The sequence below is a fragment of the Littorina saxatilis genome, unplaced genomic scaffold (assembly GCF_037325665.1).
Source record: "Littorina saxatilis isolate snail1 unplaced genomic scaffold, US_GU_Lsax_2.0 scaffold_460, whole genome shotgun sequence".
In the NCBI taxonomy this organism is placed as follows: Eukaryota; Metazoa; Mollusca; class Gastropoda; order Littorinimorpha; family Littorinidae; genus Littorina; species Littorina saxatilis.
The window spans coordinates 44,260-61,181 of record NW_027125885.1 but is presented as its reverse complement, the minus strand read 5'-3'; the positions used below and the strand labels follow the sequence as shown (position 1 = coordinate 61,181).

Sequence of the window (16,922 nt, the reverse complement as noted above, 5' to 3'; positions counted from 1 at the left end):
AACCAACAACGACAGAACACCAACAACAACAGAACCAACAACGACAGAACACCAACAACGACAGAACCAACAACAACAGTACCAACAACAACAGAACCAACAACAACAGAACCAACAACAACAGAACCAACAACGACAGAACACCAACAACAACAGAACCAACAACAACAGAACCAACAACAACTGAACCAACAACAACAGAACCAACAACGACAGAACACCAACAACAACAGAACCAACAACAACAGAACCAACAACGACAGAACACCAACAACAACAGAACCAACAACAACAGAACCAACAACAACAGAATCAACAACAACAGAACCAACAACGACAGAACACCAACAACAACAGAACCAACAACAACAGAACCAACAACGACAGAACACCAACAACAACAGAACGAACAACAACAGAACCAACAACAACAGAACCAACAACGACAGAACCAACAACGACAGAACACCAACAACAACAGAACCAACAACGACAGAACCAACAACGACAGAACCAACAACAACAGAGCCAACAACGACAGAACCAACAACAACAGAACCAACAACGACAGAACCAACAACGACAGAACCAACAACAACAGAACCAACAACAACAGAACCAACAACAACAGAACCAACAACAACAGAACCAACAACGACAGAATGATTCTTGATCATTGTTGGGTGAAACTTAAAGAAGAGTCTGTTATTTGTATTTGCATTTAAGAGTGTATAAATTGTAAATGACAACACCACAATCACTATCCCCCCCCCCCCTCCCTTCTCTCTCTCTCTCTCTTTCTTTTTTTTTTATCAGTATTGTACTCTGCATGTTATGTTCCGGTATTAATTGTGGACGAATGGTATGTTATATGTATGTCTGTCTGTTTTGTCCTAATGTTGTGAATGTATGTCTTGTATACATGCCAATGACATCGGAAGTGTGTCGTAACAATGATGTGCTAACATGTATATCACATTGTAGGTTGCCTTGGGTTTGAGTTTGTTGCGGTTGACCCTGCACAGTTCGACCTATGATGTTCTTGTTGAACAATTTTGTCGTCACACCTCCCATAGGGTGACGTATTTCACAACTTCCTGTGTTACACAAACTCAGTGATGACCAATTTTGCATTCACACCTCCCATAGGGTGACGGATTTCACAACTTTCTACTGATGAACAATGTTGCCTTCACCCCTCCTGTGTGCACAAACTGATGACGTATTTCACAACAAAATGGCGCTGCCCATGGTCAACCTCGAAACTAACCGTATGAATGGGGGCCTCCTGGCCCCTATAAAAACTGTAAGCATACTGTTTTAGTTTAATTCTTATTTCGTCGCTCAGGATTTTGAATCAGGATTTTGTTGTCGGGATTGATCTAAGCGGTTGCCGATGAAGAGTACTAGAGTTGTGCGCCTTGAATCACTGTCTGTCTCTATCGCTCTCTCTCTCTCTCTCTCTCTCTCTCTCTCTCTCTCTCTCTCTCTCTCTCACCGCTTCGGCCAACTCATAATCTTCACTCAGCACTTTTCACCCCAGCAGATTATGATCGATTATGTGTATTCTTTGTTGTTTTCTTTATTTCTTCAATGTTAAAATGTATGTAGATCGTTAGCTAAACGTGAGTTCGACTTTTATACCGCAGAATATTTCAATCGTTTTGCTAAAGAAAGTAGTGTCCGAGTTAACGATAAATATGCCGATGACCTCTATAAATTATTCAATTGTATTCTGAGATTAAAGACAATGACCAATGACAGGTGAGATCGAGACTCGGTTGTGATGGATAATCCATATGGTTGTGATGAATAATCCAGAATAATCACCTCCTCAGCTAACAGAGACAAAGAGGCAGGTGATGGGATAATCCAGAATTGGCCCTTTGTTGGCGTGCCAGCAAAAAAACACATAGAATGGTCGACTTTGCTGAAATTATTGCCCTTGGCGCCGCGCGGTGTCGCCTCGGTAATTTGGGGCCAGGCGCTTGAGTGACGCACTGCCATTTTGGTACACAGCGTGTACAATGCCGAGCACATGTTGTTGTGTTTACGGATGTTCGAATCGATCGGGACATCTATTTCCAAAGGATCCCAATCGTCGCAAACAATGGGAAACTGCAGTGAAGCGGGAGGAGGAGAAGAAGAATTGGAAGGCTACCAACTGCAGCATTGTGTGCAAGGAGCATTTTCTTCCAAGTGACTACCATACTTTGGAACTGACGGTATGTTTACATTGTTTTGGTCGCGGATTTTGGTCAGTGACGGAGGCTATTAACGCTTTAACATTCAGTTTGTGGTTCGGGACACACTGCTAAATTGTTCTGTTACGAAATTCACACACTTTACGTGTTTTTACCGGTGTTTTTCTCCCGTTATTTTTAGAACATTGAGTCCTGGCTCAGGATTGCCCTCACCCTGCAATACTGCCAATAGTCGCCACCTCTCCCTCCTGTACGTTCACAATAGAAATCCCCTCCTCCCCCCTTTCCCATAAAATAACCTATATAATTATCTTAGTCACTGTCAAAGTAGGGTTGTTGACGGATTGAGGGTACGTTGGCTGGGGCTCATACCCCTGGCAGTTCCAAGCAAGTCAATATCGCTCAATCAAGAGACGTGAAAACTGACAGTGTGTGTGTTTAGTTGTCTGTTCGCTCGTCTGTCCGTCCGTGTGTTCTAGGCCCCGTTTATATTATTTTATTTTCCTTTCTTATAGCTGCAGCGCACCACCAAACGTGAAGTAATTGCCCTGTACAGGGATTTTTCACCGAACCAGAAGAAGAAGAAGAAGTTGTACTTATGAATGTGTTAATTTGCAGGGTTGCCGCGGAAGCAGAAATATCTAAAGAAGACGGCAGTACCAAGCATCTTCCATTGGACCAAAATCAGGACCCCAGCTCAAAACAACAGAGAGGAAAGACTGTCGAAGCGACGAAAACTCCAAACTGCAAAAAAAGCTGCTGAGTGGGAAAGCCTTCATGCAGAGGAGAATGAAAGTTATGAACCTGACATAATTATACAAGATGAAGAATTTATTATTGAAGCTGAAGTGGAGATTGATTCTACTGAAGTCAATGCATCTGACACTGTGGAAAGTAACCCTGCACCCTGTTCTTCAACAGATAGCTATTTTTTCCCTACTAGTAGTACTACAACCAGCCATGAATTTGGACCTCAAGTCGAGACAGTACAAGCTTGCCAAGGAACCAAGGGCATCAACAGTGTGCAACAGCCCTACTTATGTATTGATTCTATCAAACACTCTGACAAATTTGTGCATCATTACACAGGACTTGAAAGCTACTCTATTTTCCAGCATGCCCTTTGGTCTCTGGGTGAAAACATTAACTGTCTCAAATATGCTTATTCTAAATCGTGTGCTCGTTTGTCTGTTGAAAATCAGTTCCTTTTGATGCTCGTTAAATTGAGGCAGCATTACCCACATATTGAATTAGCAAGAATGTTTGGTGTGTCAGAGTTTACTGTGCAGAATGTTTTTGTAACATGGGTAAACTTCTGCTACCTTCAGTGGGGAGAAATAAATTGGTGGCCAGATCGTCATTTAGTAACCCACTTCTGCCCGACAGATTTTAAACTCAAATTTCCTACCACAAGGGTCATTGTTGATGCGACAGAAGTGAGGGTAAAACAGCCATCAAACCCAAGAGCACAGAAAGCTAGTTTCTCCACCTATAAACATGGCAACACAGTAAAAGTATTGGTAGGTGTCACCCCTAGTGGTCTAACATCATATGTGTCTGATGCATATGGGGGTTCCACAAGTGACAGACAGATTGTTGAGCGCAGCCCACTACCCCTTCTTTGTGAAAGTGGGGACTCCATTATGGCTGACAAGGGATTTAACGTTCAAGACATTTTTGCACCAAGAAATGTACTGATCAACATACCAGCATTTTTTAAGAAGAAAAACAGGCTAGGTGTTGCTACCTTGCAAAAAGACAGAAAAATTGCCAGCAAGAGGGTGCATGTTGAAAGAATAATTGGCATGGCCAAAGTTTACACCATCTGTCAACATAAACTTAACCTGTTAGAGACAAGACTTGCATCCAGAATCATCACAGTATGCTTTTATCTGTGTAACTTCAGAAAAACAGTGGTCAGTCGCTTTGCGTAACACCAATGCCAGTGGATTTGAAAAGGCAAAAGCACCATCTGTATTTATCATTCAGTCAATGAAGAAAAGAAATGTGTGAATAAATAACAGATATAGATTCAGGCAGTGATTTTTTTTAATGAATGTGGTGAAGTAGCATTGAAACATCTGAAACTACAAAGTTTTCCTTTAATAGTAGTCATTACTGGCAAAGAAAGGTAGCCTTTTTTTTTCTTCTTTAAAAAGCAGACACACGCACATTCAAAAAAACTTTGAACACTTGAAACAGAATTCCATGGATTTACTTTGAAACTTTACTTCATATTAATTTCCATTTCATCCAAATCCAAGGCATATGCCATTTAATAACAAACAAAACATGCCAAACAGTAATTTCAAATATACTTTAAGAATCTCTATTAGACTGTTCAGCTTCACATTGTATCTGCTACCAACAACCACCAACAGGATACAGTTTAACATTGTCTGTGTTCTTACAAGACCCAAACAGTAATGAGATTTATCATTAATAATCATATAACTTATAAGTATCCATTGTGTGCACACACACAATATGCATACCAACTATGCTCGCATACCAACTATGCTCTGTGCATCTCAAAATGCTTTCTTTTTTGGTATAGCTTTATCATTCTTTATTTTAATCTACAGAACATATTCACTGTTGCATGATCAAGGTTTCACGGTGTGTAAATAAATGTGTCATACTTTGAAGAATCTGTTTTGTTTAAACATGTATGCCTGAGGGAGATTTTTTGAATGTGTTTTGTTTTACGGATTGACAATAACATTAGCAACACACACCAACACAATACATAATTTTGCAACCTTATGTGTGTTTATCTTTAAGCAAAATCATCAATCTCAGAAATATTGTAAACTTGTACCATTCTTTGGTGGTCACCAGATGTCTGTTAAATTAACCCATATAAACTTAACATTGACTTTATCAAGATAACACTCAAAGTTGCAGACTAACTTACTACACACCTACAGCCAGTAACAAACAAACTCTTTATACAAAAAAAAGTGTTTCAAGTATGGGGGGGGTTCAGTATACGTTTTGCTCAGTATACAAAAAAAAGTGTGTGTGGGGAGGGGGGGGGGGGGGGTCTATGTGATACACTAACAAGTAATACTTTCAAAACATGGTGATACTATAAATTTTAAGACTGAAATCAACCATGTCCATCACTCCGATTCACCTTGTTCGGCCTCAGCTGTTTCATCAGCAACAAAGTCTCTGTACAGATTTGTCTCAAGTAGAGCAAGTTTGAAATGGTTGTCAAAGAACTGCTGCAACTTCTCAACCATTGATAAAATCATCATCTTTTGGAATTTCCAGTATCACCAGGTCTTTGAAAGTGTACACTACAAAGTATGCTAACTGTGCTCCTACACACATCTGGCCTTGAACTTGGTAGAAATAGTCATGCGACTTTTTCAGTTTGTAGCAGCCTTACTTTTTTTCTATACTGTTCAAAAAAAGAAACGCATAGTTGCTACTTGCCAAATTAACAGAAAATCCAATATTTAGATTATTTGTTTGAAATTTGGTATGGACGCAGTTGAATGCACACACAGTTCATTTGCATCTTCAAATCAATCAGTCAATCAATACGATTGGGTGCCGAGGCTGTCAAGTCAGTAGGGGGTGTGACTGCCTTGAGCAGCAACAACTGCCCGGCACCTTCTGGGCATGGACTGGATCAGATGCCGGATATCTTGCTGTGGGATGGTGTCCCACTCCTCCTGAAGTGCCTGCAATAGATCGCGGTGATTTGCCGGCGCTTCTTCTCGCCTGCGCACACGTCTGTCCAATAAGACAACGATTTTGTTGACGAGGTCAATGCTGTTAATTCAGAATAATTTTGTTGCACTTCGCCCGGACATTTGTGACTCCGAAGTCGAAGCAGATACTTTGATCACGATGGTGTTGTAAACGTTCATGATGACAACGCACACTACTAATCGGTTAAAGAGTTCTCCAAGAGCATAGGCCTATTGCGAAGCAAGGTCTTCCTCTTCCTGATCGTTTGAATGCCCGGACATCGTAAATGAGAACCTGTTGCTCTTACCGTTTGCTGTCTCCACTTAGATCTATGACAGGCTACAATTTCAGGTAAGTTACCATATAGACTGCAGTGTGTGTTTTGTGTGTGTGTGTGTGCGCGCGCGCGCGCAGCTTGTGTGTGTGTGTGTGTGTGTGTTGTGTGAGGGTTTCTGTATGTGTGTGTGTGTGTGTGTGTGTGTGTGAGAGAGAGAGAGAGAGAGAGAGAGAGAGAGAGAGAGAGAGACAGGGGTAGATAGAGGAAGAGAGATGATAATGACAATGATGATGATGATGATGATGATGATGATGTTTTTAAACTCCTCTTTTTTTTATTTAACCAATGTTACTCTCTTTCTCTCAGTTTGCTGGCGTGGAACAGCAAACAAGTCCAGCAATTCACCGGACAGTGCAACAACAAAAGACAGAAGTGCCTGGCCACAAAGCAGGTGTTCGACAGAATGGGGCAACAGCAATGTCCAACCGGTTCCAGTTCAAAGGAAATCAGCATGGTTTACCCTTGGGACTTTGCTCAGTAGGTTAAAGGCAGAGTAAGCCTCCCGTAAACCATCACAGATACGGTCAGGCTTTTACACACAGTACAAACACCCTTTCATTTAAACACTCACCAATTGAGAACATCCTAGGTGCCCTCCGTAAAGAGCGAACAATTTTCAAAGAATTTATTTTTGCGTGGTTTCCCCTGAGCCATCGTGAACCCGTGTGATCCAGTTTTCCCTTTTCACAATGCAGTCGTCATAGTTAGTCATTTGAATGCGACTCGACGTGAGCTTATCTACAATAGCACGTTTTTTTATGCACGAAACAACGGCTGTGGTTCACAAGAACTCTAGCGATGGCTTGTGACTGTTGAGAGGAACGGCGATTTGCACTGATAAACCGGCCGTCGTCTGCTACGACCCTTGCGTGACCTTGCTTCCGGGCTTTTCTTTTTTTAAACTTTCACAACTTTGAATTGTTCTGATCTTGTCTTGATGAAAAACGAATTCTTTTATGATTAAAGAATGTTTGTGTAACAAGCTGTCAATTTATTATTTAGATTTTAAAAGTTAGGTCTAGCGCAAAAACGAGGCGCCGTTGTTGTTAACGGAACAAGTCTACGAAAATAAATTCTTGGAAAATGTCTCACGCTCGACAGAAAGCAGCCAGGATGTTCCCGTTCGGTGAGCGTTCAAATGGAAGTATGCTTGTACTGTATTTAGACGCTCGGGGAGCTCTGTGATGGTTTACGGGAGGCTTACTGTGCCTTTAAGACATATTAATACTTTACAATTTGTCAGTACTTTAAAAAAAAGGGGGGGAGCAATACAGTTATATATTTGTGTTTATGTGCTGTTTTCTCCAACAAAGAAGCACACACACAGACACACACACACACACACACACCACACACACACACACACACACACACACACACACACACACTACATTTTCGATAATGTCACCATACCATACCAGCTTAGAAATGGCAAGTGGACAGGTACCCAAAACCAGACTTGAGCTGTGCAAATAGTGGTTAGTAAATAATATGTTGATCAACTCTGTGGTTGCCTTTGTTTCAGAGAAGCAAATCGTCTACCTTGCGAATGAGGCAGGGGTACAGAGGAGGGTAGCAACTTCAGTCTTCGGCATGGTGCATCAATACTTTGGCATGCAGTTTTGTGTGTGAATGAACAGCACAAATCCATTTTGAAAATGTCTTGATCGTCGGCCACATCAAGTTCGACCCTGATTGGCATTTCAGTTTGTTGAAAGTAAAGGGAGACGTTCGATAGCAGAGTGCACGGCTGACATTTTCAATTCAGTGAAGTGATGGACAGACTGACAGACCCACGTGTGCAAGGACACTCAGCACCATGTTACTTTCTACAATTGGAAGCTGTATTTACCAAGGAAACTGAACAATTAATCCTTGTTATGAAATTTAGAAGTACCACAACTTCAAGTCGACAAGTGTGTGTGTGTGTATTGTTTTCAGCAGACAGCCTCAAATAGTTTGTGTTTGTATACTGGGTGAAGAAAGAATAGAACATGGAGGGGGGAGAGGTAGTATGAAAGAAGAAGAAATATTCGAGAAAAAAAATCATATGGCTGATTATTTTTACATTAAGTCAAGTTTTGACTAAATGTTTTAACATAGAGGGGGAATCGAGACGAGGGTCGTGGTGTATGTGTGTGTGTGTGTGTGTCTGTGCGTGTGTGTGTGTAGAGCGATTCAGACTAAACTACTGGACCGATCTTTATGAGATTTTACATGAGAGTTCCTGAGTATGAAATCCCCAGATTTTTAATTTTTTTCTTCGATAAATGTCTTTTATGACGTCATATCCGGGTTTTTGTAAAAGTTGAGGCGGCACTGTCACACCTTCATTTTTCAATCAAATTGATTGAAATTTTGGCCAAGCAATCTTCGACGAAGGCCGGACTTCTGTATTGCATTTCAGCATGAAGGCTTAAAAATTAATTAATGACTTTGGTCATTAAAAATCTGAAAGTTGTAATTAAATTTTTTTTTTATAAAACGATCCAAAATTACTTTTATCTTATTCTTCATCATGTTCTGATTCCAAAAACATATAAACATGTTATATTCGGATTAAAAACAAGCTCTGAAAATTAAAAATATAAAAATTATGATTAAAATTAAATTTCCGAAATCGTTTTAAAAACAATTTCATCTTATTCCTTGTCGGTTCTTGATTCCAAAAACATATAGATATGATATGTTTTGATTAAAAACACGCTCAGAAAGTTAAAACGAAGAGAGGTACAGTAAAGCGTGCTATGCAGCACAGCGCAACCGCTACCGGCACCGCGCTGAACAGGCTCGTCACTTTCACTGCCTTTTGCACTGGCGGCGGACTACGGTCATTGTGAAAAAATGCAGTGCGTTCAGTTTCATTCTGTGAGTTCCACAGCTTGACTAAATGTAGTAATTTCGCCTTACGCGACTTGTTTCTTCTGCATGGGAGGAGAGAATGATAGAAAAAGACGAAAAAGTAAAAATTAGGGTAACGTTACAAAAAGGGCAATAACTCTGGAATGAAACATTATTTTGACCTAAAACCATACAAGTAATAACGGCAGATGATTGAACTTACTATTTCCCGGCGAAAGTTTGTTTTTAAACGTTTGGCCATTTTAAGTCATTTTGGGGGTATCTCCAAAAAAGGGTCATAACTCCGTGAAAAATAAATTTGAAGGTCTGAAATTCTCACATCACGTTCTAAATATAACAGTCTGTCAAATAAAATCCAAAACTCAAAATCGATAAATTTGTCAACAATGTCCCTTTTCGCAGAAATGGCCACATATCTGGCCTAATTACGACATGCCCTAATTGGCCAAGTTGTACCAAGGTTGGGAGGGGTGGGGTGGGGGGGGGGGGGGGTTCTTACATGGGGAGTTCCACTGTACACAGGAGTTGGTACGTGACATCTTTCTGTTTCAGATCCGGATGTGTCGGAAGCTGTATAGGCGATGCACTTTCGTCGGCTTGAGTGTGACGTTGCTGTTGGGGACGTCATATCTGCTCTTTTACGCGGGGCCATTCTCATTTCATAACAGCCTGCAATTTCCAGGTTCGATTTTGTTTTTGGTTTGAGATGGGATTCTGCTTGAAAAAAATAGTAATGTCGTTCTATGTAAAAAAAAAAAAAATAGAATATGACATACGTAAGTAGCGTTGTTCACATTCATGAGCAAAACATATTTAATCAGAAGCTAATCAAACAGAATTTGTCAACAACCATTACAGTCGACGCGCGGTGATACAAGCGCCCTTTGGGCTTTCCCCAAAAGCCGATGTTACTAAAATTAGAATAGGACATCTGGGAAACCGTTTTAGAGAGGTACTCTGTTTTTGTGCTAACCTTTGGTTTAAACAATGTTTTATTAAATCAAACATGGTTCAACAATACAACGATAAACAATAGGGACACGAACTCAAGCGAACGCTTATATTACGCGCCCTTCGTAGTTACAAATTAACAAAAATATGATGTCGGACAAACATTACTTATAAACTATGGAACTATCTAGGTAAACAGCATAGTTGAAGCAAACCAAAAAGAACAAGAGAAAGCTAGCAGGAGGAAGAGGGGGAGGGTGGAGGTGGGACGAAAGAATGGTAGGTACATATGAAAGATGAATGTGGTTAGCGCATACAAAAAGAATATACATAGTACATTGTAAACTGTAATCCAGTGGCAGATAAGCAGTAGTTCGCTGAATATATAATTGAAAAATGTATATAGAATACATGGCATGGATATGCGTACTGAGTCAAATTAACAAAAACGACCAGATTTACAGATAAACGATTGGACACTTTCAAAAATAAGCTTGTTGGTGCGAAGAGAAAGGTTTTCGCTACCATTTAACAATATTTCAACATGTCTGTAATGTACAGGTAGTGTATTTATTGTAGATAGGCGAGCGTCTACGTACAGAGGGCAATGTATCAAGTCATGGTCAGCTGTTTCGTGCAGGTAGCCGCAAGCGCACTGCGGATTTTCCTGTAAGTGGCGTTTGCACAGGTCAGAGTTCAAGTTACTCATGTTTAGGCGCATTCTGCAGTGATGAATCTCTTCCAATCGTTTACCTTTGATTATTTCTATCTTCTGTACACAAGCTTTCAAATGAGGAAAGCGGAAGGAAATAAAAGAAGTTAGAGTTTAGAAAAAGAAAAAAAAGTTGTAAAATTAAAACAAACTAGTCGCGTAAGGCTAAATTACTACATTTAGTCAAGCTGTGGAACTCACAGAATGAAACTGAACGCACTGCATTTTTTCACAATGACCGGAGTCCGCCGCTCGTGCAAAACGCAGTTTGTTTGTTCGTTCATGGGCTGAAACTCCCACGGCTTTTACGTGTATGACCGTTTTTACCCCGTCATTTAGGCAGCCATACGCCGCTTTCGGAGGAAGTATGCTGGGTATTCTCGTGTTTCTATAACCCACCGAACTCTGACATGGATTACAGGATCTTTTTCGTGCGCACTTGGTCTTGTGCTTGCGTGTACACACGGGGGTGTTCGGACACCGAGGAGAGTGCACACAAAGTTGACTCTGAGAAATAAATCTCTCGCCGAACGTGGGGACGAACTCACGCTGACAGCGGCCAACTGGATACAAATCCAGCGCGCTACCGATCGACTGAGCTACATCCCCGCCCTGCAAAACGCAGTGAAACTGACGAGCCTGTTTCGCGCGGTAGTGGTTTCGCTGTGCTGCATAGCACGCTTTTCTGTACCTCTCTTCGTTATAACTTTCTGAGCTTGTTTTTAATCCAAACATATCATATCTATATGTTTTTGGAATCAGGTATCGACAAGGAATAAGATGAAATTGTTTTTAAATCGATTTCGGAAATTTTATTTTGATCATAATTTTTATATTTTTAATTTTCAGAGCTTGTTTTTAATCTGAATATAACATATTTATATGTTTGTGGAATCAGAAAATGATGAAGAATAAGATGAACGTAAATTTAGATCGTTTTATAAAATGATGATTTTAATTACAATTTTCAGACATTTAATGACCAAAGTCATTAATTAATGTTTAAGCCACCAAGCTGAAATGCAATACCAAAGTCCGGCCTTCGTTGAAGATTGCTTGGCCAAAATTTCAATCAATTTGATTGAAAAATGAGGGTGTGACGGTGCCGCCTCAACTTTTACAAAAAGCCGAATATGACGTCATCAAAGACATTTATTAAATATCTGAGGATATCATACCCAGGAACTTTCATGTAAAATTTCATAAAGATCGTTCCAGTAGTTTACTCTGAATCGCTCTACACACACACACACACACACACACACACACACACACACACACACACACACACACACACACACACACACAAACACACACACACACACACACACACACACACACACTCACACAAACAAACAAACACACACACACACACACACACACTCACACACACACACTCACACACACACACACGCAGACAAAAATAAAGAAGATGAGAACAAAAACACCAAACAAAACCCAAACAAACAAACCCAGCAACAATCTCAGATGCCAGGAGATTGGTTCCGAATCACACTCACTCTTGATGCACATGTATGCATTGTTTGTTTGTTTGTTTGTTTGTTTGTTTGCTTAACGCCCAGCCGACCACGAAGGGCCATATCAGGGCGGTGCTGCTTTAACATATAACGTGCGCCACACACAAGACAGAAATCGCAGCACAGGCTTCATGTCTCACCCAGTCACATTATTCTGACACCGGACCAACCAGCCCTAGCACTAACCCCATAATGCCAGACGCCAGGCGGAGCAGCCACTAGATTGCCAATTTTAAAGTCTTAGGTATGACCCGGCCGGGGTTCGAACCCACGACCTCGCGCTCACTGGGCGGACGCCTTACCACTAGGCCACCGTGCCGGTTTATGTATGCATTGAGAGCGCTTACTTCCTATAGTTTCTAAAACCAAACCCTCTGCTGCCTGTGTTTCAGACAAAGCAGCAAGACAGACACGGAAACCAGAACAGACCAGAGACCTGGCGGACACGCCAAAGACCCCAGGCAGTGCCATCCAGTCTCCCATACATTCCGGAAAGAACCCCGCAAGAAACCCAGCCGCCGACAAAGCAGCAACACCACCGGCTACTGTAACACCGACTCCTCCCTTCCCAGCGAGCCCTGCCGAGCTCTTCCGAACGCGTGACTTGTCCGGCGAAGATCCGGAACTGCTGAACGAACTTTACGAGCGGGCCCGAAGAGCGGACGAAGTGTGCCGACAAGACCACGCGGGGAACAAGCAGGGACGCGTGACGGGCTTGTTCACGCACGAGGCGTCACGCGTGGCCTACTGCTTCCTGCCCAAAGCGGGCTGCACGTTCTGGATCCGCGTGTTCTCCTACCTGCACAACTTCACGGGCGACGTCGTGGACTCCCCGTGGAAGATCCCGCGCCTGAAGGTCCACCAGAACCGGCACTCACACGGCGTTGGGTGGGCGGAGGTGAAAAAGGCGGCGGAGAGCTACCTACGCTTCATGTTCGTGCGGCACCCCTTCTCCCGCCTGTGGAGCGCCTACCTCGACAAGCTCTTCCTGCCCGACTTCTGGTCCGAGATCGGGGTCCCCGCCGTGCGTCGCCTCAGAGGCAAGAACGCCACGGCGCACGCGCTGAAATGCGGAAGTGACCTCACGTTTCCCGAGTTCGTGGAGCACAGCCTGACTACGTACGAGCCGCACTGGGAGCCCATCTACCTTCGCTGCGATCCGTGTCAGTACAGACCCGCCGTGGTCGGCAGCATGAAGACCTTCGCGCGCGACAGCCTGTTCCTCCTCAGGCAGATGGGTCTGGAGTGGGTGCTCAAAGACCTTGACCGTGACGACCAGGAGGAGAAGGAGCTGGCCACGCTCGTAGAATACAACTTCAACCGTATCCGTTCCTTGAAGTTCTACCAGCGGTGCGTCAACGACGATCAGCTGGCATCCTTGCTGTGGAAGACGTTCCAGAAGAACGGCTACATCCCCAAGAACGTCAGCTACCATCAGCACAACACCAACGCATCATCGCAGTCTTCCGCGAACTTTTCTGTGAGCGACTTTAGAGATAGAGTGATGAAGACGTTCAGGGCCTCGCTGCCCTTGCAGGGTGAGCTGAAGAAGCAGAAGAAGGCTTTTCTTCGAGACGCCTTTGACTCCTTACCGTACGGTCTGATGAAGAAGGTGAAGAAGAAGTATGAACGGGACATGCTGTTCTTTGGATTTGACGAAGAAAATTACTGATGTGTTGACAGGGTTTATGATCTTCTCTAAGCAGAAGCATGCAAACGGACAACTCAACAAACAAATAAACAAATAAAGGAGGAGAGGAAGAAACTATTTCCGCTTTGACCAGCACTAAAAGGTACCACACAAGCAGACACCTGCCAACGCACTTCAAACATAACAACACGGAAAAACTGCATTTCCAATGAGAAATAAATGTGACCCTTTTGTGAAGATGGGATCTTGTTCATTATCCATTGGTTTTACCTGAGGGGGGAAAACATGCATGTCACTTTCGTCCCAGCTCACGCCTTGACCTCTTTAAGCCTATCCTGACCGGGCGAAGTATACTTCGCGAAACTGGCCGCAAGAAGCTTTAGCACTGAGTTTTTGGTAAAAAGACTTCGCGTAGTCTTCGCGAAGTCGACTTCGTGCTCGATTTAAGACCGCATATACTGCTATAACGTGGGAAGCAAAAAGCTAGTCGCGTAAGGCGAAAATACAACATTTAGTCAAGTAGCTGTCGAACTCACAGAATGAAACGGAACGCAATGCAATTTTTCAGCAAGACCGTATACTCGTAGCATCGTCAGTCCACCGCGCACGGCAAAGGCAGTGAAATTGACAAGAAGAGCGGGGTAGTAGTTGCGCTAAGAAGGATAGCACGCTTTTCTGTACCTCTCTTTGTTTTAACTTTCTGAGCGTGTTTTTAATCCAAACATATCATATCTATATGTTTTTGGTATCCGGAACCGACAAGGAATAAGATGAAAGTGTTTTTAAATTGATATCAAAATGAAAATAAATGTTTATATTTTTAATTTTCAGAGCTTGTTTTTAATCCAAATGTAACATATTTATATGTTTTTGGAATCAGAAAATGATGGAGAATAAGATGAACGTAAATTTGGATCGTTTTATAATTTTATTTTTTTTTTACAATTTTCAGATTTTTAATGACCAAAGTCATTAACTAATTTTTAAGCCACCAAGCTGAAATGCAATACCGAAGTCCGGGCTTCGTCGAAAATTACTTGACCAAAATTTCAACCAATTTGGTTACAAAAATGAGAGCGTGACAGTGCCCCCTCAACTTTCACGAAAAGCCGGATATGATGTCACCAAAGACATTTATCAAAAGAATGAAAAAAATGTCTGGGGATATCATACCCAGGAACTCTCATGTCAAATTTCATAAAGATCGGTCCAGTAGTTTAGTCTGAATCGCTCTACACACACACACAGACAGACGCACATACACCACGACCCTCGTCTCGATTCCCCCCTCTACGTTAAAACATTTAGTCAAAACTTGACTAAATGTAAAAAGGCTGCTACGGCGGATTCCGGTTCAATTACCTCACGTGAAAACCGCGAGCATTGCGTGTATCGCGTGGTTAAAACAACGGAATCCGCATAGCGCGTCACTGCTCACATTCGCCTAGGATGGAAAATGGCCACGGTGACGAATTCGATCCGCTTTCGTGACGTTAATTAAATTAGTAAATTAAGGAAAAAGAAGAATACTCAAAATATAAACAAACCAAGTGGTATGTGTCGGATTTGAGGCGATGCTGTACTGGTAATCATTTAAAAGGATTGCTAATAAGTTGAATACAAGTGTGAATATGACGTGTATATTTTAGCTGTGGTCTAATGGTGGTGTTCCTTGTGAAAGGATAATACTCGAACTGGTAACAAGAAGTGTGTGTGTGTGTGTGTGTGTGTGTGTGTGTGTGTGTGTGTGTGTGTGTGTGTGTGTGTGTGTGTGTGTGTGTGTGTGTATGCGTGAGTGTGTACGTGTTTGTGTGTGTGTGCGTGTGTTTGTATGAGTGTATGCGTGCGTGTGTATGTGTGTGTGTGTGTGTGTGTGTGTGTGTATGTGTGTGGGTGTGTGTGCACGTCCAACAAGCATTGTGTGTGTGTGTGTGTCTGTAATTTGCTTTATTTTTGGATTATAGTTTTGTAATGAGTTTGCTGCTCTTTTCTATTTCGCTCACTTTATTTGTACAGTTGTAAATAAAAGACGCCAAATTATTTCACTATCACTTATGGCCCTGTCACACGACCGTTTTAACGCCTGCGTATGCCGACGTATGGGACATTTGAATAAGTATTTGAATAAGTACGCTGGCGTACGTCGAATACGTTATGGGTACGTTTTGTATACGTTAAGAGGACGCTGAAGCACGCTGGCATACGTCGTAGTACGCTGAGCACGCAGCAAAGTTTTGTGACAGGGCCATTAGTCTAGTGGAGTCTAGTGTGTGTGTTGCAGTTGCTGTTTGTCAGTTTTGACCAACATTTTGTTTAACATTGACTGGGAATCGAGACGAGGTCATGCGACGGGATGCTTGTGTGTGTGTGTGTGTGTTTGTGTGTGGTGTGTGTGTGTGCATTTGTGTGTGTGTGTGTGTGTGAATATAGAATAGAATAGAATAGAATAGAATAGAATAATGTTTATTGTCATGAACCAGTAAAGTTATTGACACAACAAACAACAAATAATGCATTATACAATGCTAAAACAATCCGTAACAAATTTGCCAAGATGTGTATGTGTATGTGTGTGTGTGTGCGTGTGCGTGTGTGCCTGTGTGCGTGCGTGTGTGGGGGTGTGTGTGTGTTGCAATTTGAGGAAAACTACTGAACAGATTTGCATGGAACTTTTCATGACAATTCTTCCAGATGAAATCCCCGCATATTTTTGTTCTTTGTTTTTTTGTTCGATACATTTCCTTGATGACGTCGTATGCGGGTGTTTTGCAAATGTTGGTGCTGCGCTGTAGTGACCTCATTTTTTAATAAAATTAATTTTTGTCAAATAATCTTTGGCCGAGTCCGCATTTCAGGTTTGAAGCTGAAATATTAAGTAATGCGTTTGATTATTAACATTTCAATAAGCTTAATTAGAATAAAACTTTGAATAACACATTCAAAAATGGTTGCATTGTGTTCT

The 16,922-nt window shown here is 42.0% G+C and overlaps 2 protein-coding genes across 2 annotated transcripts; both read left to right on the top strand.

Moving 5' to 3' along the window:
* The first annotated feature begins 1,204 nt into the window (after positions 1–1,204).
* LOC138954346 (carbohydrate sulfotransferase 8-like) lies at positions 1,205–16,000 on the top strand. Its single transcript, XM_070326213.1, has 3 exons — positions 1,205–1,306; positions 9,661–9,790; positions 12,702–16,000. The coding sequence occupies exons 1-3, from the start codon at positions 1,238–1,240 to the stop codon at positions 13,979–13,981; spliced, it is 1,479 nt and encodes a 492-aa protein (XP_070182314.1). The 5' UTR covers positions 1,205–1,237; the 3' UTR covers positions 13,982–16,000.
* LOC138954343 (uncharacterized) lies at positions 1,918–4,855 on the top strand. The gene is made up of 2 exons (XM_070326211.1): positions 1,918–1,969; positions 2,823–4,855. The coding sequence occupies exons 1-2, from the start codon at positions 1,918–1,920 to the stop codon at positions 4,136–4,138; spliced, it is 1,368 nt and encodes a 455-aa protein (XP_070182312.1). The 3' UTR covers positions 4,139–4,855.
* Positions 16,001–16,922: the final 922 nt, after the last annotated feature.